We start from the raw sequence: 23716 nt of genomic DNA, 5'->3' as shown, positions 1-23716 counted from the left end.
GGGTTTTTATGGATCAAAAGACGCTAGAATAAATTAGGCATCGCGTATGCTAATGAGTCGGCGGCCTTACATTCTAGGCCGGGAAGGCGGATGCTGTTCGATTTTATACTCTTTTTTTGTTAATTATGTTTTAGCATCATTCGTATTAAATTACATATTTTGCTGATTTGTTCGAATGTACATTGCATAAGAGCTAATATTATTATTCATATTTTCTATTCATATTTTTTTAATGTAAGACCTATGCTATTTTTGCACCACTTACTGTATCGACAGTCAACGATACAATTGAAGTTATTGTTGTATGGGTGAAGCGCAACGGCGGTTAAGAGAAGGCAAATTCACCTCGTCACTCACATATCGCTACTCGCGCAAACTAAATTACGTCCGACCCCTTCGGTGGGATATAAACCGCCCTGTCTCTCGCTCTCTCTCTTTCTCGCGATGGCTCACCACCATTGTAATTACAGTGCTCGCGGTTGGTAGTAGCCAACCAGCATCATGCTGGCGATGGGAAGATGAGCATGATTGTCATATCGTGACCTTACGTCAGGGATGCTCGAACGGTATTTCTAACGGCCGGCAAAATCCGCCCGGCTGACGATCGATCGATGATGATTGTGTGCAGCTGATGCAGCTAGCTGCATTTGCGATTTCCCGCCATAAGTGAGATGGCAGGGTGGCCGGAGAGTGAAAAAGTGAATTAGCTGTGGCTAGTGGCTACGGTTGGAGTGTGATTGTGCGGTTAAAAGTACGGACTGGGTAAAGGAAATGGTTTGGAGCATTAACATGAATCGATGGAACAGTCTTATTTGCTAGGAAATAGAGCTCAAGTGGGAATAGAGCTATCATAAACAAAAGGGAAAAAGTATGATCTGAAACGCAAAAATAAGGTAATTCATTACTTACGATAAGACAAAAAAGTACTATCTCTTACGCTTATGGTTAATTAGAGCATTTGGGCAGGATTGACTGCTTTTATTGTGGTTTAAGATTTTAATTAATAATTTTTAATCTTTTCTTCTGGAAAGGAATGAAATAGATAAAACAATTTCCCTCTAATTTAACTTAAATTTGAATATTAAATATCATTTGACATTTAAAAAACTGTCCACATTCTGTATGAAAAAGTTAATCAAAGCGATTCATCGGTCTAACATAAAGAGAAGCTAGTCAAAGATGATGTTCGATTCTCAATCATCTTTCCCACAGCGCGATCAGCAATTTACTGAACAAATGTTGATTTAATCGGCGATACCGAGCTAGCAGCAAACCCGCAAGCTTCTATTCAAACGCTCCACTCAAACAATGCGGCATATTTATTTGCTGTTTATACAGCTGTGTGTGTTCACGTGCATGATGTAATCCACGACGCTTGCACAGCTTTTTAGCTGGAAGAAATACTCTCGCTGGTAACTGCTAAGCCTTAGTCTGCTTTTTATGTGATTTTTTACATTTTATAAATGATTCTTTCACTTTCAAATCCAAAAGCTTTCTGGGGGTAAATTTCCTTACACCTTACTGCTACGATTTTACCGTACCGTTCAGTATCATTCTTCCCCCGACGAGATTGCTTTCGTTCACCACCTTCAGCTTCTTCAGATACTGGATGAACGTATCGGAATCGAGCGGACCGATCTGCCGCTCCGATCGCTCCAACGCCCACCGGAATCCATCCTTACCGGTGGCAATGAACGACATCGTCACCACCCGATAGTTTGCGGTGCGATTCAACGGTTCGTAGCTTACACCATCGTTCAGGTTGCGCACATCGATCGACAGTACCCGGCCGTACGGCGCACGATCGAGATCGGCCACCACGCGCAGTCCCGCCACCTGGGCCACGTTCAGCCGCTTCACGCTGTCCCACACGAGCGAGTGCTCGACGAGCTGCCACAGTGCGTCACCGCGGAGCGTCAGCAGATCGACCGTGTTCGAGAACGGGCTCGCACCGATCGCTTCTTCATTCGTGATGTCTGTTGATGGTGATGGAAAAAGGCGCGAAAGAGTGAGTAAAAACAAATAGGAGACATTGCCTCCTTACGTACCGCCTTTCGGTATTGGAGATCGGAAGTTTCCCGCATTGATGATCGCTACCGGATGGAAGGTATGGTTGGTGTAGTAATCGGCAATGGCATCCGCCACCAAACATCCCAGACTACACTCGCCCAGCCGACAGGTTGCCTGCACCAGATCGACCGTAGTTTGGGCAATCTTGGTTGCACCGTAAGCTTCCACCTGTCTGCGGTACGGTGCAAGAATGCGCAGTGCCACCCGACTTTGCGGCACACTGTTGGACAGATAGACGGGGAACCCTTCCCAGTGTTGCACTTCGCCTTGCGCATCGAAGTACGCCGTCAACCGGCCTACATACTTACCGTAGGCATACGCTTGCACAATTAGAATCTTTTTTTGAGAACGGATAATTAGAACATGCTCAAGAGCCTCATCTCTGGACCCCACAGTTATCCCATCAATACCTTTCGCCCATTCGCATTGCTCACAACCACAGGATAGTCGCCCAGGATGGTGTCTTGCTGGTTGTGAGGCTTGCTGGACGCGTTCGGAAACAGAAACGAGTGCGAATGGCCACCAATGATTACGTCCACATCATCACCCGCTTCCAGCGCGATACGCTTGTCCACCTCCAGGCCACAGTGCGACAGTACGAGGATGATGTTCACGTCCCGCTTCTTCAGGGCGGCTGCTTCTTCGCGTACCGCGGCCACCGAGTCGGAGAATGTGATGCTTTCGGTGTTGGAAAGTTCCTACCAATGAGATGAAGATGGATAACTCTGATGCATATTTCTGAACGAATCTGAGATTACAAGTCATCACTGAAGGACACTTACATGCGTTTTGTCCGCAATCACACCAATGATACCAATCGATCGTCCCTTTCGCTTGATAGTAACCGATCGTGGCAAGGCTGGGAATGGATCTGTAGAGCGGATCAGGTTCGTCGCTACCGTTTGAATGTCTTTCTTTGCCAGTGCGCTCAGGTACGGCCTTAAACCCTTCAGTCCATCATCGAACTCATGATTGCCAAGTGTCTGTTGGAAGAAAGCTCCCATAAGTTGCAATCAATGCTGTGGGAGTCTTTACAACAACCCACCTACCATCGCATCTGGATGCAGCAGCTTGATGAATCGTGCCACCACCCGCCACCGGTGATAGTTGTACCAGATCGTACCCTGGAAGTTGTCACCCACATTGAAGAACAGTGCATTGCGGTGGCGCTTTCTCAGTTCCTGCACCGTGTGAAATACGCGTGCAATGCCCGCAATACAGGTGTCACCTTCCGCCGCCTTACACTTGGACGATCGTTCCGAGGTCTCTGCAAATCTGCCAAACCAAATCACCGTTATTACAGCTCCAGCGCTTCTACACAATCAAATTACCTCGCGTGAAGATCGTTCATGTGTATGATCGTTAGTGGAAACAGCTCCCCTAGCTGGCGTTGATCGGGCGGCAGATGATCCGTCGCACTGCACCGCTGCATCGAAGCAACCCAAGCCAGCGTACCGATTAGCAGCAGCACTTTCGCCATCACGCTTCGCAGATATTACCCTCTCCCCGAGATGTTGGCTTATATATCGCCTTCATCTTCACACTTTCCTCGCACCACACACAGAGAGTGCAAACACGGAGAACAAATTGTGGAACAAACTGTATTTATTGCTGGTAAATAACCTTTCCCATCACAACCATGGGGCGGTGGTGGCATAATCGCATAAACAATTAGATGCACCACGGTGCAAACCCTTCCAAGTGCAGTTTGCGTGCGACAACCGATCAGTTCATTTGGTTGCATTAATTTTCCCACCCAATTGGCGCACTGCCCCAACCACAGAAAGCCGCCCAATATAAACGAAACGGTAAACCGTGCTCTACTCTTTATCGGTAATGGATCAATTAGCGTTCGGTTGTGTGCGGCGTGCGTTGCTCGTTTGTGCGGCGTTCTTTCTGCGACTAATCCGATGGCTGCATGTGTCGTACTGGGTTCCCAACGCGAGACCCCATCCACCCGACACGCTGAACCACAGCAAATGGGGCACTCATCGGTACATTACTGTGCACGTAAGTAGTTTTCTCAACGCTGATTGGCTTCCGCGGTAATCAGTGTACCATTCCGTTTGCCTCCAACAGAACATTAAGCTACACTACGTGGAGCAAGGGTCGAGCAGCAAACCGTTGATGCTGTTTCTGCACGGTTTGCCCGATTTCTGGTACAGCTGGCGCTACCAAATGCACGAGTTTTCGAAAGACTACTGGACGGTGGCGCTCGACCTACCTGGCTTTGGACGCTCGGAACCACCGGCACACAGCGTCACCTACAAGCTTAGCAATCTGGCCCGGCTCGTCTGTTCGCTCATCACCGCCCTTGGCAAGTCGGAATGCGTACTGGTGGGGAATGGAGCCGGCTCCATCCTTGGCTGGCACATCGTTAATCAATACCCGGATAGGGTATCACGCTACGTACTGCTCGGCATGCCCTCGGAAGCGATCCTGCAGCAGCTGTACCAGCGTGGAGCCATTCCTCTAGCAACACTGCTGAAGTCTGCCTTCCTGTTGTACACCGGAGAGCTCCCTGTGCTTCTCGCACGCACCGATGACTACGCCATGTTTAACAAGCTGCTCGGTTCGGACGCAAAACCTCAAGATCTGGAAGCGTACAAGTACACGTTCGCACAACCGGCGGCACTGGGACACGCGTTGGTTGCATTTAGGGAGAATTTCGCCGACTTCTTCCTGGAGGAGTACGAGTACCGGGTACGCAAACCGGCCAACATACCGGGATTGTTCTTGTTCCGGGAGGAGGATTACTTCGGACAAACGCCAGAAGAGTACATGAGTCTTCTAACGGATGCTTACGAGCCGTTGGAAACACGGTTTGTGGCACGGGTGGGTCGTTTCATGCATCAAGATGATCCTAAAACGGTGAACAGGTTGATTGGAGAGTTTCTTGGGATGAATGTGACACGACCTAAGCGTCCACTCGGTGACGGTCCAGAGAAGCAGGTGATTGTGAAGGAAGTTTGTGGGAATTGTCATGGAAATGCTCACAGGAAGCCAGCAGAAGCGCATCATGAAAAATGTGTCGAGAATTGTGATGGACAGGCGCATCGGTATGTCTTCGATAAGGTAAGAATTCCCATTTGCTCTTAGAGTAGGCCCCAAGAAAGAATATTAAGACTTATGAGATAATATACCTGATCAGCTCCACTTCCAATCGTCACAACACAACTCGCGTACTAAACCGGGGGTGCTTTATTCCAACCAAAGAACGTAAAACAAACAAACATTGCATCTACCTCTACCACTAAACCGCACGTAATGAAACTTTCTACAATCAAATTCAACCCCTCCGCACATGGCATTGCGAGGCGGTTCCGCTCTAGTTCTCATCGTGCAGCTGCCGCAGAATTAGCATTTGCTCTTGTTCGCGTATCGTTTCGCGCGTTTGCAACGATCGCTGGCGCCATAGGCGTGCGGCACGCAACAGGCTCTGCGGGTCGTTGTCATCGTCCGGTTCGGTGGCGGACACGGCCGTCCGATGCTGTTGCTGCTGCTGCTGCTGTTGGCCACGCGACGTCTCACCCTGACCGATTACGCCGAGCTCTAGATCGACTGCCTTCTGGGGCAACCGGTCGGGGAAATCTTTTGCAAACGACGATGATGATTCGGAGCTGCTCACGCTGGAGCAGGAGGTCGATTCGCCCCAAGCGGTACGCTGACGGCGGCGACGCCGGGCCTTTGTGATGACACTGCCCACTACTGGTTCGCCCGAGGTGAGCTGGGCTTTGATCTTCACTGGATCTGGAGAGAGGGGGAGTGAAATTTTGACTCGACTTTTTGTAAGAAACTCTCTTGGGGAATATGCTCCTACCAGCCGTTGAAGGACGTTGCTGATCTAGTAGTTCCACCGTAACACGGCGCTCCACGGAAGCGGACGTTATGGGACGTCGCAGTACACTGGCCCCGGGGGGGTGTGGCACATCTTCCCTTCCACTTGCTGCCACAGACCCTTCCCAGCGACCTCGCTGCACATCCTCACTGCTTCCCGAGCTGGACGATCGATAGTCGGAGCTGGATAGGTCCGTATCATCGTTCGCCAGCTCCCGACACTGCGTATCGTTCAGACACCGCAGCTGGGGAATGTTGGTGCGTAGCACGTGCCAGAAGGAGGGATCATCTGCGACAAAGTTTTCCCTCAGATCCAACACTTCCAGCTTTTCGCAGAGCGCTAGAAAGGTGACACTGCCCACGTCGGTGATACGATTGCTGTGGAAAAAGAAGTTCCTAGTCTCTGAAAAAAGATCCTGAAAAGTGTTACCTACGACTACCGCTGCTTACCCTTTGAGGCTAATTTTCTTTATGTTGATCAGATTCGTGCACGGTCCCACCTCTTGGATCAGATTGTAGTCGGCCACCAGCTCCTCGAGCGATTCTAGCCCCGTGGTACCGTCCAGATGCTTCAGGCTGCACCGGGACACGTTTAGGTAGCGCAGAAACGTCATATCACAGCCGAGATCGCGCAGCGTCATCACGATGCTGCCCTCCAGGATGAGGGACCGTAGCTGCGGTATGAAGCACGGTATCCGCTGCAGGCTGGTCATGTGCGAGATGACCTTCAGCTTGATCTCGCTCACCGTCGCCAGCTCCTGGGTGCCAGCTGCCTGGCGCTGTAAAGAAGCGTATCTCACATCAAAGAAGGCACTGGCACAAGTTTCCACCAGCAACACCTACCAGTAGCTCCTCAATCGTCGGTTCGGCGGGTATAACTATCGGGAAGTAGCGTTGGGGCGCGGGCACGAACGATGGTTCCAGCGGCGCAATACGGGCCACTGGGCGGTAACGCGTCGCGTTCAGCATGTTTCGTATCGCCACAAAGTGTCCCCTGCCGTGCTCGTGTGGTCCATTTTCCTGCAGCTCCCCGACCGACGGTTGCCGGGATCTGGGCGCTGATGAGGACGAGGACCCAGGGCGCTGGTACTCATCCAGTGGGATCTGTTCTTCCGGCATTCCGGCCAACCACACAAACCACTGCACACTGCTTAAAGGTCCGAAATGCTTGTCCGAAACAAAGAACAAAGCACCACACAACTGTGCGCCTGGAATATTCCACACGAAAATGGGAAGGACCTAAGCGCAAACTAAACAACCGTCCCCGGTTACCATGGGTACCATGGGAAATGGTTGGTTGATTCGGGGAGGGGGTTTTTTGCATTTGGTGGTGGGGATGGTGCTGGTTGGGTGGTGTGAGTGTTTTGGAAAACAAAACAAGGAGGCAAAAAATTGATTTGTACGGAGTAGGCCGTTCCAATGTCCTTTCCTCGTTTGTGCGCTGGCTGCGCGAGGGTTCGTATAAATCAAACAACGCGTAATATTGAGCACGTTTCGTCCTTGAACTAAAGGTGGGATGGGAGGCATTTGCGACGATGCCGTTGTGCATCGCATTCGATTGCTTTTATTTTTGCAACCACTGTAATGCACTTTTAGAGAGTTGCTGTTACGAACAAAAAACACGCTCCAGAAAATATATTAATTTGTATTTTTTTTTTATTTCTCATTGCATCAAAATGAGTTATCTGTTATCGTTTGATCACTATGTGGTTCCCTTTTAGCCGTTTATTGTCTAATAAACGCTACAAAACAAAACTCATTTACAAGATGTACAAATTGTGCAATAATTATTTCATAGCCAATGATGGACCTGGCCACAACGTCGCTGCGGGGAGTGTTCCAATGCTTTTCAAAGTTGCACTCTGCACAACATATCGATGCAGCCAGCCTAGTTCAATTATCCGCTCCTTACGCCTTACCCCTAAAACCCGCCCCACCATCGGTAGTCGCATCATATCGCTGCTCGGATTGCATGCCGCTAATGGTTGGTTGATCCTGACACGTGACCACCACGGCTGTGATCATCTAATGGCAGTTGGGCAGAAGGCGGCAGCAAAAAACAAAATCCAACGGGCAACAAAAAAGCTTACCTTATGACACACAGTAACACAGTCAAAGGGACCCCCTTTTGACCCCGCCGTTGGTGCCACCGTCGCGTATCAATAGCTGCGATGCAATTTATATGGCAACAAATTATACATAATCCAAAACAAATCTAAATGCATTCCCTTTTTTTCGTAGTTGCTATCGTAAGAATGCATTCAAATTGCGTTGAGCGAGCTTCTGGAGTGATAAGATCTTGACCCCTTTTCTAGTGTCTTTCCCTCTCCACAGGCCACATTGAGTGACCTTGAGGTTCTAGAACCAATCATTGGAAATTGCCTTGAATAGTTTGCAGCAAAAATTAAATTTTGATGGAAATGAGATTTCTACAGAACTCTGGTTTTAATAAATTATCTTGAAGTAAAAGTATTAAACCCATCGGTAAACCCAGCGCGTTCGAATCGATATCGCCATTTGCGCGTATATCATTGTGGTACGATCTCTCTTGCGTCCGCAATCGAGGCTTCCCATATCAACCCCTCCTCTCCCACCCCAATCCATTTGTACGAATCAAATCAGGACATTGAGGTTGTGTGTGCCAACGACTGCCCTCTTATGCCCGACTGTGCCAGTGGGCACAGGTGCGATCGAAATGGTTCAATAAATAAAATTATTATGAAATTATTCTTCCCAATCACGGTCCCTTCCTGTCGTGCAACACAGCACCGGAAACAACAACAACAACAACAAAGCTCACGGACACATGACACACACCCTCCCGTACGCGGCATATGAGTGAGTGTCGTGCATTGTGGTCATATGGTTTTTTTGTGTATTTGAAGTCAACCCGATCCGGCATGCGATACGAGTACGATGACAGGCCAGTGTCTGGGCCAGTCAATCGGTGACTTTCGACGGAAGCGAACACACACGCCAGCCCTGCAAACGGGGGCTCTACACACACATATTGAAGCTGTCCCCGACCCTAAAGCCACTAGTGGGACTTGCCGACCGTTAAGCGTGCTCGGGCGAGGAATTCTTCCCTTTTAGTTCTGTTGTGCCAAGTTGTGCTTTTGCGTTCGTGATTGATTTAAATTGGCTTTCTTTGTTGCGCAGCATCGTTTTTGGGTTTTTTGTTTTAAATTTAGTTTGAAGATCTCGCATCGTAGCCCTGTATTTTCCCCGCTTCGATCCCTTTTCGCTGTTCGTTGTACTGTTTTTCCCACTGCTTCGCCTTAACTTTCTTTGCCTACTTCATTTCACTGTGTTGCGTTTGTATCCTTGCGTGGTGGTTTGGCGCCGTTTAGTCGCTCTGTTCTTCGAGCACGTAACCATAATCCTTCCCGTACGCGAGTGAACTAAACACGGACCGGCACACGTTTCGAAAATGTGTATCCTTCACCCGGATGGACCGATTCCCTGTGATGATGATGATGATGGTGCGTTTTGTTAAGCCGTGCGCAAGAAGTTACGCGCTGTGTCGTGCCGAGCGATGGCCCGACAAGGATCATGGCGATCCGCAACGACGGCGTTACGGCATGACGGCGACGGTTGCTGTGGCCCTGGCGATGATGATGATGATAGTAGTGGCCACCACTCAACTCGGTGTGGATGCTCAGGGTATTGCACCGGTCGAATGGGATGGTAATGAGACGACGGAGTACTACCAGCTGGAGATGGACGCGAGTGCGGAGGTGAAGGAGCGTGAAATGCAGGAACTGCGACGCCGGTTGACTGGCACAACGTTGCGTGTCACCACACTGCAGGTGAGTGTAGTGGTGTTTGAGTTCCGAGCAAAATGGAAACCAATAACAGCTGTTGTCATTCGAGACGAATGGGTAGAATTCATAGAACAGTTTTGTGATGTGTTGTATGGAGCGCACCCACGATTCCGATCCGACTCCGACTATTGTTAGTCCGATTCCGACACCCACCAAATGGAGCCACTAGATCCACCCGGAGTCAGAGTCGACCGGAGTCGTTCGGAGTTGCCCGCAGTCGTCCGGAGTCGCCCAGAGTCGTTCAGAATTACCCGGAGTTGGAGTCGTCTGGAGTCGTTCGGAATCGGAGTTGGTCGGAATCAACAGGAGCCGTATAGTTTAATGTGATTGTGATCAGACATTTCCTTTCGTTGTGTTTTTTTGTCTTTCACTTTGCGCGTGCACTTCCTATACAAGCCGACCTCGGCCGGCTACAGATGACTCCAGATGACTCCTGAATACTCCGGACGACTCCAGACGACTCCAGACGACTCCAACTCCGGGTGATTCCAAACGACTCCGATTCCGAACGACTCCGGGCGACTCCAGACGACTCCGGATAACTCCGACTCCAGACAACTCCGACCCCGGGCAACTCCGGGTGATTCTAGGCGGCTCCGGACGACTCCGACTCCGGGTTATTCCGAACGACTCCGGACGACCCCGATTCCGAACGACTCTGGGCGACTCCGGACGACTCCATGCCATTTCGGACGATTCCGAACGACTCCGGATATTGCAGAGCGGACCTACTTCCAGAGCCGATTCCGAATTTATCGGAGTCGGATCGGAGTCGACTCCGGATTTTCACCAACTTTACCCATCACTAGAACAGTTGTCCAAGAAAGCTGTGATAAAGTTGTTTAGTGATTGTTAGGAGTTACTTAGGTTGTACACTTCAGAGAATAACTATCACACTATCATATCATAGAGAATAGAAAGTATTCAAGAACAAACGCGCCTTTGATTTCACTAGGCTAAGGCTATTTAAGGATATTAATATTGAAAATAATCTTACACAACCACAAGCTCTTAAGTTTCCATTAGAATTCAAACTAAACTCTTCTGGACAATAACGTTTTATAATCAGAAATATTGATAATAATCTGGCACAGCCACAGGGTATGATCTTAGGTCATTACATCTAGACAAACAAGGTCCATATTGAGGACTGATGATGTCGGTGATGTAGACATTCCTGAAGAATGTCGTCTGAGTAGGCTGAGAATGATTACATGACGATTTTTAGACAATCAACATTAGGTTTTTGGCCACAAGATACTTGACTATAAGTTAAAGGTAATGCACTAGGCATAGACTAGCTGAAGATGATCCTTTTCCATTGGATTATTAGCGCAATTAAACGCAATTCATCTACATCCGATCATATACAACTTTTCGGACGATTCATCCTCTTAGCTTTAGCTCTTGGATTACTCAAAAGACCCTGCAATCTATGTTAAAAGCCTCTTTAAAACATCCTAAAATCTTGATTTTCTCTCTCCTCTCTCTCTCTCTCTCTCTCTCTTTCCCCATGTACCCAGGACTGGCCCCTCAGCTACACCGTCAAGATCAACGGCACGTACATCGGGGCCGGCGTTGCCTTCGAGCTGCTCGAGTTTCTGATGGAAAAGTTCAACTTCACCTACGAGCTGGTAATGCCGGAGCAGAACATTGTCGGCTCGTCCAACGATATGGCCGGCAGTGTGCTGCAGCTGCTCACCAACGGTACCGCCGATATGGCCGTCTCCTTTCTGCCCATCCTGGCCGACGCTCGGCAGCACATCCGCTACTCGACCGGGCTGGACGAGGGCGAATGGATCATGATCATGGTGCGCCCGATGGAATCGGCCAGCGGGTCCGGTCTGCTCGCCCCCTTCAATCGGGACGTGTGGATACTGATCCTGGTGTCCCTCCTGGCTGTCGGTCCGATCATCTACGGGCTGCTGATACTGCGCCACCGGCTCACGAAGGATAAGGAGCAGATCATCTACACCCTGCCGCACTGCGTGTGGTTCGTGTACGGTGCACTGATGAAGCAGGGCAGCACCTTGTCACCAACGGGAGGTAAGCGTGCAACAGGGCGACTCCGTTGAAACGGACATACAACATTAAAAAGTACTAGTAGCAAAAGAAAGGTCAATGGGGGGTGGGTTTGTGCGCCACCTGAATCAACAGTGGAATCGATGGAATGCACACCATTCCGTTCCGTTCGATATGATTGCATCGATTATTGTTGTTTGTGCCGCGTTGCAATTGGCATCGGGTCTCAATATCACGTACAACACCATCAATATTACAGACTGTAAACATGGGTTACGGTGGGTTGTAAAGATGATTATGGGTCCCCGAACCATGACCAAGGAATGGTTACACGTCCATCCGTCGGCCAGCCAGGCAAGCAAACGGCAATGAAAAGTTGCAGAACGAAAACAATAATTTGTGCATGATTATTTTATCATTTACGAACGTTCTGTTTCGAATTCTGGACGAATGGGAATTACAGAATTATGATGAATGTCAAGAAATGTAAACGCATTTTGCTTTCAATATTAAATAGGGCGTAACATTGCGATGATGATCTTTACATAGAGTGATCATTACCTTTGAAGAAATAGAGGATGATTTTGAATTAAGGATCATATGATCAAGTCTGCCGAGCAGTAGAAAACATGACAATTTCATCTAGGTGGCTATGACATTTCTGAAAATGAGAACGTTTCCGCAGAAGATCGAGTTTTCCAGGATTGTTGAATGTTTGAATATCATCTGCGATCTTCTACAACCAAAGACCAAACGATTATTCCAAGATTCATCCCATCACTTCAAGATTTGTAACTGCTGTTAAACCTATGCTAGTTGTGGAAACGTTTTCGAATTCATTCCGGTCCAGAAATTGATTCTGAATCTGAACCTATTCCTTACAGGAGTTGGCATCAGATCCTGAACTAATTGATGCTTGAGCTGAATCCTGACTTAACTCAGCTCACTATTACACTAACAATATTACCACAATATTTACGGATTTTGAACTGATATTGGACCTTTTCTAATCCTGGAAATTACATCAGCCCTAGAAAATCAATTCCACTCCACAAACTTTTGGAAAGTCAAGGTAACAGATCGTGCGCCTTTTGACCCTGGAACTGATTCCTGCCTTATCCCGGGTCAGACTTGACACTATTGTCCCTGAATTGATCACAGATTTATCCTAATGAAGAGATTTGATTACTATAACTCGATCCTATTCCTGTTATTGTGTTAGAACCTATCCTGATTCTGTAGTAGTTATCAGTACTGTGTCATTACATGAACTTAATACATCAAAAATTCAGGAAAATTCAAAGGTTTTCGATGTCAAATCATTGTATTAAGTCTATAGCCTCTCTTCCGTCTCTCTCTCTCTTTCTCTCTTTCCCTACACTCCTAATTCCTCACACAAGACTCCACCCGTATACTGTTCGCCAGCTGGTGGATATTCATCACGATCCTGACCTCCTTCTACACCGCCAACTTGACCGCCTTCCTGACGCTTTCGAAGTTCACGCTCCCAATCAACAATGCGGAGGACGTGCGCCGCAAGGAGAAACAGTTCGTCACAATCCGGGGCGGTGCGATCGAGTACGCAATCAAAAACGTAAGTAATGCGTTCAATATTTCAAGTATAATAACCTCGTCTTCCCTGTTTGGGAGCTTCAAACATCGTTTTTTGTTTTCACTTTGCTTTGTTGGTCATCGTCGTCGCCATACATAATTGGTCAATTTGTAGGCTTGAGTTACTGTACGGTGAGCACGCTCAAGTACTCAATTATGCAATGAACGTAAAAATACTTCCCCCTCCCGTCACGGAAATCACGCTGACCGCTCAAACGAAATCAGATTACATGCGCGGTGGCATTCAAAATCTCATTATTTTCGGTTATCCTGTCCTGACTGAGCAAGTCCTGTTTCACCCCATCCACATAGCAATCACTGTTTGATTAATGGTACCACCACCACCATGCACCAAATAATCGGTCCGGTCCGGACAGGTGTGAAAACAAATCATTCACATGTTTGCACACTAAACGCTACCATATTATGGGTCCCTTTTTCCTCCCCTGTCCCCTGTGTGTTCCCCCTTGTTGGGTTGCTCATTAGGGCGGCGTGTTACCGCTATAACTGCTTGATTGATACCTAATGGACCTTTCCTCTCTTTTTAGCGCGATGAAGCACTGAACGCACTGAGCGTGCTGGTCGACAAGCGGCTGGTCGACTTTACCACCAACGTAAACGACAGCGATACGCTCGCGGACAAGGTGGCAAAACAGAACTACGTGTTTGTGCGGGACCGTCCCGCGATCGATCACATGATCTATGCGGACTATCTGGTGCGGCGTAAGATTAACCCGAAAAACGAGCGCGTCCACTGTCCGTACGCAACGGCGACGACACCGTTCCTGAAGCGCAATCGTGCCTTTGGCTACCCTCCGAACACCGAGTGGAATCGCATCTTCGATCCAGAGTATGTGGGGAAGACCTTTCAGTTAATATAGCACATCCTAACACGCATCCTCTCTTCGTCGGCAGGTTGCTCAAAATGGTGGAAGGTGGTATCGTCAAGTACAAGCTGCACGATCGCCTGCCGAAGGCCGAAATCTGTCCCCAGAATTTGGGTGGCACGGAGCGTCAGCTGAAGAACCGCGATCTCGTCATGACGTACTTCGTCATGGTGACCGGGTTCGTGACGTCGATCGTTGTGTTTGCCAGCGAGCTCGGATTCCGCTACCTGAACCAGCGCAAACTGAACGAACAGCTGGCACAGCAGCAGCAGCAGCAGCAGCAGGACCAACAGCCAACGTCCAAGAAGCTTGCCACGGAGCGCATCTCCTATCTGGGGAAGCAGTTCACTACGGGCGATTCGCCACCGCCACCGTACGCGGAAGTGTTTAGCCGCCATCAGCAGCAGCAGCAGCTCGGTGTGCTCGGGGACAGCGAGCGGACGGGTAAGCTGTTTGATGACGGGAGCGGGGGGCTGTATGGGGCCGGTGGTGCTGGCGGTGCTAACCGGCAGATGATCAACGGCCGGGACTATATGGTGGTGCGGGAAAAGAATGGGCTCGGTTCGCGGCTGATACCGATGCGGGCACCATCGGCGGCCATCTTTCACTACACGTATGCCAACTGAGCACTGTGGTTCAAATGCACGAAAGGAATCATTTGATGGTCACCAATTCTTTCACGGCACACACAGGGAAATGGATTATTTTCTTTGACAAAACCTACATGAGTGAGTGTGTTTTGTGTGTTGCTTTGAGGTGAGGAGTTTCATTTGCAATAGAAAATACAAAATCTACTTTCCGTTCAATTATGCTGTTATGCGCAAATGTGCCGTATTCCATATCTGAGCGGTACATTCCTCTTTAATTTCATTGATGAAACATTGAATTTTACAATTTACATGAAATAATAAACCATTTTACAATACACTTTATGCACCAATATACTGTGTGAGAATGCACCGGGCAAAACAGCTGACAAACGAAGGTATTTATGTATCACTAATTAAGCACCGAGTGTTTAAGCAAGAGTTTGTGTGTGAATTATATGAAAACCCAAACCAAATAGTGCAAATTCTATAACAATTATAACGCTTGAAATTGTTAGCTTTTGAATGAAGGATCTCAGATCCGATCACACGGAAAAAGTAGTTTGCAACAAAACGGTAAAGTGTGTGTTACATCTATATCCCCATTAAATGTTCATATAACGGATTATTAGTTCAATTTTACGTGCAATGTATCAAAAAGCGATACCAAAAATGAAGAAAAAAAAGCGGTTTAGAAGGAGGATCCGATGAGGATAGCTGAGTTTCACGTAAATGGTGAACTAGCGTAGAAGATTAGCGACAGCTTTAGAAGCTTTTTTGAATACAAAACTATGCATCTGAAGGAAGTTACATTAAATTGACAACCTAACATTGAGTGAGTTTGTGGAGATGTTTACATTGGACGAGGAATGCGTCAGCACATGGAATATGGCATATTGTTGCAGCAAATCTAACACAGCTTCAAGTTTGATTTAAACAAATGTTGCAAAAAATGGATTTTAATATTAACCTGTCACGCTCCTTTTACACCCTCCCCCCGGGCAACAGCAAACCACAAGCACAACAACATAAAGAAATTTAGAAAAAACAGTATTATAGACCACTAAATAACAAAGTTACTGGGAAAATAAATAACAATATTGACTGCTTCTCTCTGTTGCCCTCCACTCCACCCCCCCCCCCCCTCCCTTTTTTCTGTTTGTAAATGCAACCATCTGTCTAAAAAGAGAGTGTTTGTTTTATTCTATAAAAGAAAATCCTTACATCGCTAGTAAAATTATCCTCCATCGAGCTCGTTGTTCATCATTGCCCCCTCTTCGATGCGTTCCGTTGTGTGGGGATTTGTACCATTTTAAAGTCGATTTTTGTTTAAGTTCACCGAGCATATTCTTCACCATCGCTTGATACAAGAAAACGACGAGAGAGAGAGAGAGAGAGAATCCTAAGTGCTGCACACACGCAATGCATATTATACAGCAGCAGCGCACCCACTACAATCGAAATATCACAGAGATCACGGGACTTGGTTGGTTGTGCGTGTGTCCATGATGATACGATTACAGCCCGAACAGCGATTTCAAATCGTCGATCGTGAGCTTGCTGCCCTTGTTGACCGTGCCGGTCAGAACGCCGTCCGCGATGCCTAGTTTGTGCTCCTGCAGTGCTTGAATCTTCTGCTCCACCGTTTCAGCACACATGAATCTAATGCGGGAGAGTGAAAACAGGGATATTAGTACAATGATTTTTGTTTTTCTGCGGGCAAAAAACGGCATTACTTACTTCCAAATGTAGACTGGCTTGGTCTGACCGACGCGATACACCCGATCTTGGGCTTGCGCCTCGAGCTGCGGGTTCCAGTGCGGATCGAGCAGCAGCAAATGATTCGCACCGACGAGATTCAGTCCAACGCCACCGGCCGTCAGTGAAAGAAGCATAACCTGTAAAAGATTAAACAGATGAAAGCATACATGTGATTAATCGCTTTAATTAGCTAGTTTACTTTAAAATCGAGTGGCGGTCCCGTGGTGCATTCGTCAACTCGAACAACATGCAACAACATGGACGTCATGGGTTCAAGCCTAAGAATGGACCGTGCCTCCCCTTAGCCATGGATTGACTAATATAGGCTGGCATATTACGGAAAATAGAGGAAGACATTAAAATCATTCCTAATTTCGAAAACAAAACCTCATGGAGCTTAAAAAAACACACAAACACACACTTTATTTGCTGGAAAATCCATCCCCCCCCCCCAACATAAATAATTATTTCTTCTTTTTCGGAACATTTTCCATCTCCATCATAGCTTCGTGGTCCTTTTCCATCTGTTTCGAGCGGCGCCTTCCCAGCGGCGTCTTGCACCACCAGTACAGAAATGCTTCCTCTTCCTCCTTGTACACCGGCTCGAGAGCGCTGAAAGAAGAGAAACCGAACGTAAGAGAGAGTGATTCTGTATCGAAATTGATCACTGATTATGCTCATACCTCAGCGCATTGATAAGTTCCAGATGGGTCAGCGGATGGACCCGCAGCTGCAGCATGCGTTTGCACGTGATCACCTCCCGGATGCAACGCACCACCGAGCCGATCGTATACCCGTCCGATATTTTAGCCATCGCGCCCGTATCGAACTGCCGATGCACTCCGCTGTAGTGGCTAAGCAGCTCCTTCCAGGCGAACGATAGCGCCCCATAATCGGGCCGCGGTATGTAGATAAACCGCTGGTACGTTTGCACCATCAGCTTCATGTCGCCCTCCCAGGGACAGTCCGATGTCCCGATCAGCATGATGCGATCCTCGGGCTGTATGTTCTTCACCAGCTTCGGCAGGTCCTTCTTCAGCCGCTTCGGATCGGTGCGGTCCGTTTTGGGGATCTTCTTCATGAACGGTTTCTCCGCATCGCCAAAATAGATGACGGACGGTTGCAGCAACCGGGACACCTTCGAGATCAGATGCATCAACATAATGAGCCCCGACTTGCCCGGATACTTGCCCACAATGTTGGGCGGGCTGATGTCGAACAGCACCGAGCCGGTTTCGGTGCAGATGGCGTGTACGAGCGACGTTTTACCCGAACCCTTCGGTCCAGCAATCAGCAGCGACTTAATGCACGGCCCAAAGTTGCGTATCGTTTCCGACCCGAGCGGCAAAATGCAGTACTGCTTGATCAGCTGCCGCACGTCACCGGGCGATGGATTAAGGGCACTTCGCGCAGCATAGCTTAAATCTCCCACGTACGATTTGATCGGCGTTTCGGGGTACTTCTTAATGATCCCGTTCGTGACGAGCTCCTCGAACAGCGACTCCGTCGTCCGGTCGGGCGTCAGATCTTTGTCCTTCTTTTTCTTCCCCTTCTTGCCGCTGCGGCGTGCCTTTTTGCTGCTCTTCTTTAGCTTCTTGCCGCCCCGGTCGCGCTCCAGCGCTATCTGCAGCAGCTCCAGCTCCTGGCGCATGATTTCGTCCACGATGCGGCGCAGTTCCGCCTCCACGTCGGCGTACTTCTCCTCGTAAATCATGTCGTCGTAGTACGTTTGCCGCAGGTTCTGCGACTCGTCCTTGCCCTTCCACACCTCCGTGTACTCCTCGATGCCGCTCTTGATCTCGGGCAGGAAGGACGACTGCATCGGCTTGAACGCCTTGTCCAGCCCCTCCTCGAGCGACAGTTCGCCTGGCTTTTTCTGCGCCAACTTCTCCTTCCCGCTGCCCTTCAGCTTCGATTCGCGCGACGACAGCACGGACGAGCGACTCATCTCACTCTCCGTGCCCTGGCGGCTCAGCAGATGGCGCGAGCCGCCCGCCTCCTCCGACGGGAAGTCGGGCAGCCGACCGGTTCGCTTCTGGTACTCCTTGAACCACGTCCGTATCTCATCCGCAATGTCCTCCGTCATGGCGGCGCCCTGCTTCACGCTTATTTCCTCCTTCACGCGCACCAGCGACCGTTCGTAATCGTCCTGGAACGTTTTCTGCTGCTTGTAGCGAAACTGTTTCAAATCTTCCAGCTCATCGAGGGCGGTGCGGGCGGAGGTAACCGGTGCCGGCACCATGCCGATCAGTATCATCTCTTCCATCTTTTTGCGGCGCGTTTGGCGCCGCGTTGCGTACCCGCGCCACGTTTTCTGGATCTTCATGGCCGCGTTCAGCCCGGTCGTCGACTTGTCCCGGCTGCTGTCCGGCTTGCCCTTTTCCTTCAGCAGCTTCAGCTCCTTCATGAACTGCGCGCGCAACCGGCCCTGGCGGGCCCGCTCGTGCGTCTGTATGATGCGTATCGCTTCCAGCTCGCTCAGCTCCTCCTCCACCACCTCCTCGTCCAGGGCGCCGATTTTCTTCAGTATGTCGTCCATAAACTTTTTCCGCTCGTTCAGCTGCTCCTCGCGCTCGCGGCGAAAGTAGCGCGGCACGGCCACCTCCATGCTGAGCGGCGTGAGGCCGAGCTTCTCCACTATTGCATCGTTGTAGCTGAACTCGGTCATGTCGATGATGACTAGATCGTGCTTCAGCTCCAGCATACGACCGAGACAGTTGTCGAGCAGCTTGCGGATCAGGATGCGCTTCTGCGGCTGCACGATCTGGTCGTAGATCTCTTCCAGCCGGTTCGAAATGACGAGATAGCGCAGGTAGAGCTCAAACACCTGGCCCTGGATTTCGGTACGGTCGTGCTGTGCTTCGATCGCTTGATACTCGAAATCGTTCACCGCTAGCTTTTCCAAATCTTTCTGCGCACCGGTCCAGAGCAGGTTAAAGGTACGGTTCGACATTTTTGTTGGTTTGTTACTTGCTTTTAAACACCGACAAGGACACTTCCGAACTGATCGTTTGATAATGGAATGAACGGAAAGACAAACAAATGTCCTTCGGGGGTATTGACAGTAAATAAATAAGTTGTCTGTTCCCCGGCAACAGACGCGCGGAAACGTTGCCATGGGAGACGCACACACCACGAGGTTGTATACAACGAGGGCACAATCAACAGGTGATGTAGGCTCTCGATGTAACGACCTTAGGAGGCCTTCGGGACATGTATTATTCTTATTTTACGTTTATCCTACGTTTACGTTAATTAATCGTCTATCCCATCAGTTAAAATTAATACAGAAATCTGCCACTTACCTTGGATTTCCCGGACGGCTTGTTAAAATCCAACACGATGTCGTTGCGAAACTTGACCTGCACCTTGCCCGTCAGCGACACGAACGGCACGTTGCGCTCCGACAGATGGGTCGCGAGAATGTCCAGCATGCTGGTCCACTGCGACACGATGATTGCCTTATCGTCGGTGTGGAAGATTTTCTCCTCCAGCAGCTGCATCGTCTTCTCGATCTTCGAGCTGGGTCGCTCGATCCGGAAGATGGGGTTCGATTTGAGCATCACCTTCGAGGCCGCCTTTGCCATCGCTTCCGGCCGGTCGAACTGGTCGGAAAGGTTCAGCGACAGCTCCTGCTTGCTGCCATCCGCCCCACCGTTCGCCGCCACCTTTGCCTCGTGGTCCGCAAGCACGTCGCTCAGCTTCAGCTTGTTGAGCGCACCGAGCAGATCGACCTCCGCCCCGAAACTACCCTCCTCCTCACCGCCTCCCGTCATGTCCAAATTGCTCTGATCGTCGTCCGACAGCATCTCGTAGATCAGCCCCGGATGGCAGCAGACCTGGCGCAGGCGCAGCAGCAGCACCAAAATCTGATGCTGCTTCACCTCGCTCCCGTCCTTCGCCGCGTGCATGCTCTTCAGCTTCTGGTGCACCTTGTCGAACGCCTGGTTAGCGCCACCATGGGCCCGCTGACTAAAGGTGGGCCGGGCCCCTCCGAACCCATAATTGATCGCATGCTCCTTCTCCGCCCGCTGGTGCAGAAACTGAGCGAACAGGTGCTTCGAGTACATCAGCACCTTCTGGTAGACGTTCATCTCATCCTTCTCAAGCTGCACCTCGATTATCTCGATCGTTTTGGATGGCAGGCTGGTAAGGGCGCCCCGCTCCTGCAGCTGCTTCTTCGTGCGCCGCAGCATGATCGACTTCATGATCGTGTTCAGCCGCATCGCCCCGCCCGCCGTCTTGTTGTCGATCCAGCGCTTCCAGTGCACGAGATCGTTGAACGGCGTGCAGCGCAGGAACTTCATCAGCGCGTACACGTCCATCTCCTTGTTTTGGATCGGCGTACCGGTCAGCAGCCACCGGTACCGGCCCTTCAGCCCGCAGCACGCCTCCGACATGGCGCTCTTGTGGTTGCGGATCACGTGCGCCTCGTCCAGTATGATGCGCTCCCAGTTCACGCCGTATACGCCGCTGGCACCGCGCGCCGTCCCCGCCCTGCTTTCCCGCGACACCAGATTGTACGTCGTGATTACCACATCATACTTGGCGAGATGGCGCGGCTTGGACTCGCGCTGCGTGCCGTGATGGACGCACACGGCCAAACTGTTGCGCTTGACGCGATTCGTTATCTCGCCCTCCCACTGGCGCATGAGCGACGCCGGACACACGATCAGCGTCCCGCCCGCATAATAATCCTTCCGGCCCTTGCTCTTCCACCCCCCGTTCGGGTTGTGGTTTTCCTCGTCACCCTCGTCGTCTTCGCTTTCGCTCGCCCGCTCCAGCTGCTCCCCGTCCGGATCGAGCTCGGCCGACTTCAGCACCAGCGAGATCATGCTCAGCGTCTTGCCGAGGCCCATGTCGTCCGCCAGGATGCCACCGCGCGGCTTTTGCGTCTCGCGCCACAGCATCCACGCGAGCGCGTGCCGCTGATGGTCCATCAGCTCGATCTTGAGCAGCTTGGGCGGATCGGCCAGCGTGTCCTCGGACGGGCACGTCTCGATCGACTTGTGCAGCGTCTCCAGACGGTCCATCGTGAGCAGCTTCTGGTTCTCGAACGTCGCAATGCCCTGCTTGCCGGTGTGCCGCGGCTGTATATCGTCCGTCGCCCGCTTGATCGTGTCCCACGAGATGTGGTCGGCCGGCCGGGGCTTCGTATCGCCTCCGCTGATGTTTTCGTCAAAGTTTCGCTGTATCGTTTTCTTGATGCCCTTGCTCGGCGTCGCACGCGTCATCTCGATGTCCTTCGACAGCTCGAATATTTGCGACTTTACCTCGGCCAGCCGGCGCACCAACCCGGCCCCCTTGTCCGGCAGCTTGGCACTGTTGCGCATCACGTTGTCGATCATCACCACCTGGCTTTTAAGCTCCGCCATGCGCCGCACCTTGGCGTCGTACTCGCTTTGGGAGACGCGCTGTCGCTGCTGCGCCGTGTCCTGACTGCGCACGAACGACGTTATGGTCGGTTGAACGAGCGCTTGTGGACGAGTCTTAACGTCGATCGATGGTCTCGTTTCCTCCACGAACGTCACTTCCCCATCATCGTCGCTGCTGCTGAGGCAGAGGATTTCTTCCGATTTTTCGATCAATCGCACGCTGCTCGAATCATCCTTTGCAGGGGAGTTTGAGTCCACCTTTTCAGAGCTGTGTGCACCCTCCTTAATAGGGGATTGCGCGTTCTCAGCTGAAGCAAAAACCGTTTCAACATTGGCCATTGGACCGAGAGGATCCATCTCGCCAATGTGTGTCGAGGACAGCTTCTCACCGATCGACGCACGCATGCTGATCGAATGGCGCCCCCCGATGAAGGACAATTCGCCCCGGGACTGTTCCCGTTCGTCGACCTGTTCGCTCGATCGCTCCATCTCGTCCGATTTCAGCGACGACGAGAGCTTTGTGTTGACCGACTCCTGCTCTTCCTGCTCTAGCGGTGACGTGGTGGACAAATTCCGACGCTTGGGGTTCGGGCGAGGGGTACCGTCTGCATTGAACGACATGTTGTTTCGACTTCGTTTGCGATCTTCTTCCTCTTCGTCGTCGGAAATGATCAAATTTTTGCGCTGCTTACGAGGGACAGCTATGATTTCCTCATCATCGTCACTACCACCGTCACTCCCACCTCCGGTCGGCGTGTCCTCGTCCTCGGTTGTCTCAGCGGGCGCTATACCATGGATGCTCATGCGCGTCGCTGGAGAATATGCTCGCCGTTCCACCTCTTCCTCGCCATCCTCATCATCGCTGGTGAGGAGGAGCTTTCCGGCAGCAGCAGACACATCGTTACTTTCATCCTGACCCTCCTCCTTCGTCTCATCCTCATCGCTGCTCTCACTTTCCGCGTGTATCGGATGCAGGGACATTCGCACACTTTGACGTTTCTTCATCTGGCGCACTACGCTTTCCTCCTCCTCCTCTTCCTCGCTGGAAACAACACTGGAGGAGTTGGGACTGCTGGCAGCGGAAGAGTTCATCGCTTCCGAATCGGAGTCGGCTGTGGATGAGGAAAGCACCGATTAGTTTATCTAACCTATAAAATCTCCCCTATGGCGTGACCTCAAACCAAAAGCACCTGCCACACTTACTTTCTTCGATCACGATCGATTCTGCCTCCCGATGCGTACTGAACGATTGTTGATCTGTTGGAAAGTGGAAGAAATCAGTCAATTAAGAATCACACACAAAGAGCATTGTCTGCACCGCTCTTACCTTGAAACGAATCCTCTTCAGCCGAATCCTCCACGAAGATGTTCTGAGCTGACATCTTGGTGCTATTTTTCACGGCACAAGCCCTTTACCCCAACACAACCAAATCACCACACCTGAGTTCGAAAATGGCTGCAATTGCTGTATTGCTTGTTTGGACGCCCTTTTTTCACGCAAGCACTTAACGGGTGTTTGCACAATTGGTACGACACTGAACAAAGTAAAACAGGATTCGACGTGTTTCTTCTGGCGTACAACAACAATACACGAAGCTGGAGCGTGAAGTGGGTACGCTATTGTTGGCAGAATGCAGAAAACATCCGTTGCTGAAGATGAAAAATTCGAATTCACAACTGACAGGAGCACGATCGCACAGTACGGCGTTCGTCGCGAGCTGTTCGGCGGATTTGACGTTTGT

General features: G+C 50.3%; 6 protein-coding genes across 6 annotated transcripts; 2 read left to right on the top strand and 4 right to left on the bottom strand.

Moving 5' to 3' along the window:
* Positions 1–1282: 1282 nt before the first annotated feature.
* Positions 1283–3598, bottom strand: LOC1280699 (apyrase). Its single transcript, XM_320561.3, has 6 exons — positions 3402–3598; positions 3120–3345; positions 2853–3053; positions 2481–2768; positions 2049–2406; positions 1283–1976 (listed from the first exon to the last, which is right to left on the bottom strand). The coding sequence occupies exons 1-6, from the start codon at positions 3548–3550 to the stop codon at positions 1525–1527; spliced, it is 1674 nt and encodes a 557-aa protein (XP_320561.3). The 5' UTR covers positions 3551–3598; the 3' UTR covers positions 1283–1524.
* On the top strand, positions 3544–5224 carry LOC1280700 (epoxide hydrolase 4). Its single transcript, XM_320562.5, has 2 exons — positions 3544–4080; positions 4150–5224. Exons 1-2 carry the CDS (start codon positions 3907–3909, stop codon positions 5167–5169), a joined length of 1194 nt encoding a protein of 397 aa, XP_320562.5. The 5' UTR covers positions 3544–3906; the 3' UTR covers positions 5170–5224.
* Positions 5225–5236: 12 nt separating this feature from the next.
* On the bottom strand, positions 5237–7522 carry LOC1280701 (uncharacterized). Its single transcript, XM_320563.5, has 4 exons — positions 6751–7522; positions 6358–6686; positions 5891–6285; positions 5237–5820 (listed from the first exon to the last, which is right to left on the bottom strand). The coding sequence occupies exons 1-4, from the start codon at positions 7024–7026 to the stop codon at positions 5399–5401; spliced, it is 1422 nt and encodes a 473-aa protein (XP_320563.5). The 5' UTR covers positions 7027–7522; the 3' UTR covers positions 5237–5398.
* Positions 7523–8636: 1114 nt separating this feature from the next.
* On the top strand, positions 8637–15925 carry LOC1280702 (glutamate receptor ionotropic, delta-1). Its single transcript, XM_061655905.1, has 5 exons — positions 8637–9716; positions 11255–11777; positions 13154–13347; positions 13913–14214; positions 14280–15925. Exons 1-5 carry the CDS (start codon positions 9357–9359, stop codon positions 14875–14877), a joined length of 1977 nt encoding a protein of 658 aa, XP_061511889.1. The 5' UTR covers positions 8637–9356; the 3' UTR covers positions 14878–15925.
* An 89-nt stretch (positions 15926–16014) lies between these two features.
* LOC1280703 (transcription termination factor 2) lies at positions 16015–23653 on the bottom strand. The gene is made up of 5 exons (XM_061655903.1): positions 23302–23653; positions 23178–23231; positions 19905–23086; positions 16579–16736; positions 16015–16500 (listed from the first exon to the last, which is right to left on the bottom strand). The coding sequence occupies exons 1-5, from the start codon at positions 23354–23356 to the stop codon at positions 16356–16358; spliced, it is 3594 nt and encodes a 1197-aa protein (XP_061511887.1). The 5' UTR covers positions 23357–23653; the 3' UTR covers positions 16015–16355.
* LOC1280704 (dynein regulatory complex protein 11) lies at positions 17059–19798 on the bottom strand. Its single transcript, XM_320566.4, has 2 exons — positions 17283–19798; positions 17059–17211 (listed from the first exon to the last, which is right to left on the bottom strand). Exons 1-2 carry the CDS (start codon positions 19715–19717, stop codon positions 17064–17066), a joined length of 2583 nt encoding a protein of 860 aa, XP_320566.4. The 5' UTR covers positions 19718–19798; the 3' UTR covers positions 17059–17063.
* Positions 23654–23716: the final 63 nt, after the last annotated feature.

Source organism: Anopheles gambiae, chromosome 3 (genome assembly GCF_943734735.2).
Source record: "Anopheles gambiae chromosome 3, idAnoGambNW_F1_1, whole genome shotgun sequence".
Classification (NCBI taxonomy): Eukaryota; Metazoa; Arthropoda; class Insecta; order Diptera; family Culicidae; genus Anopheles; species Anopheles gambiae.
Note: the sequence above shows the minus strand (reverse complement) of the source record. Positions and strands in the feature narration are given on the sequence as shown.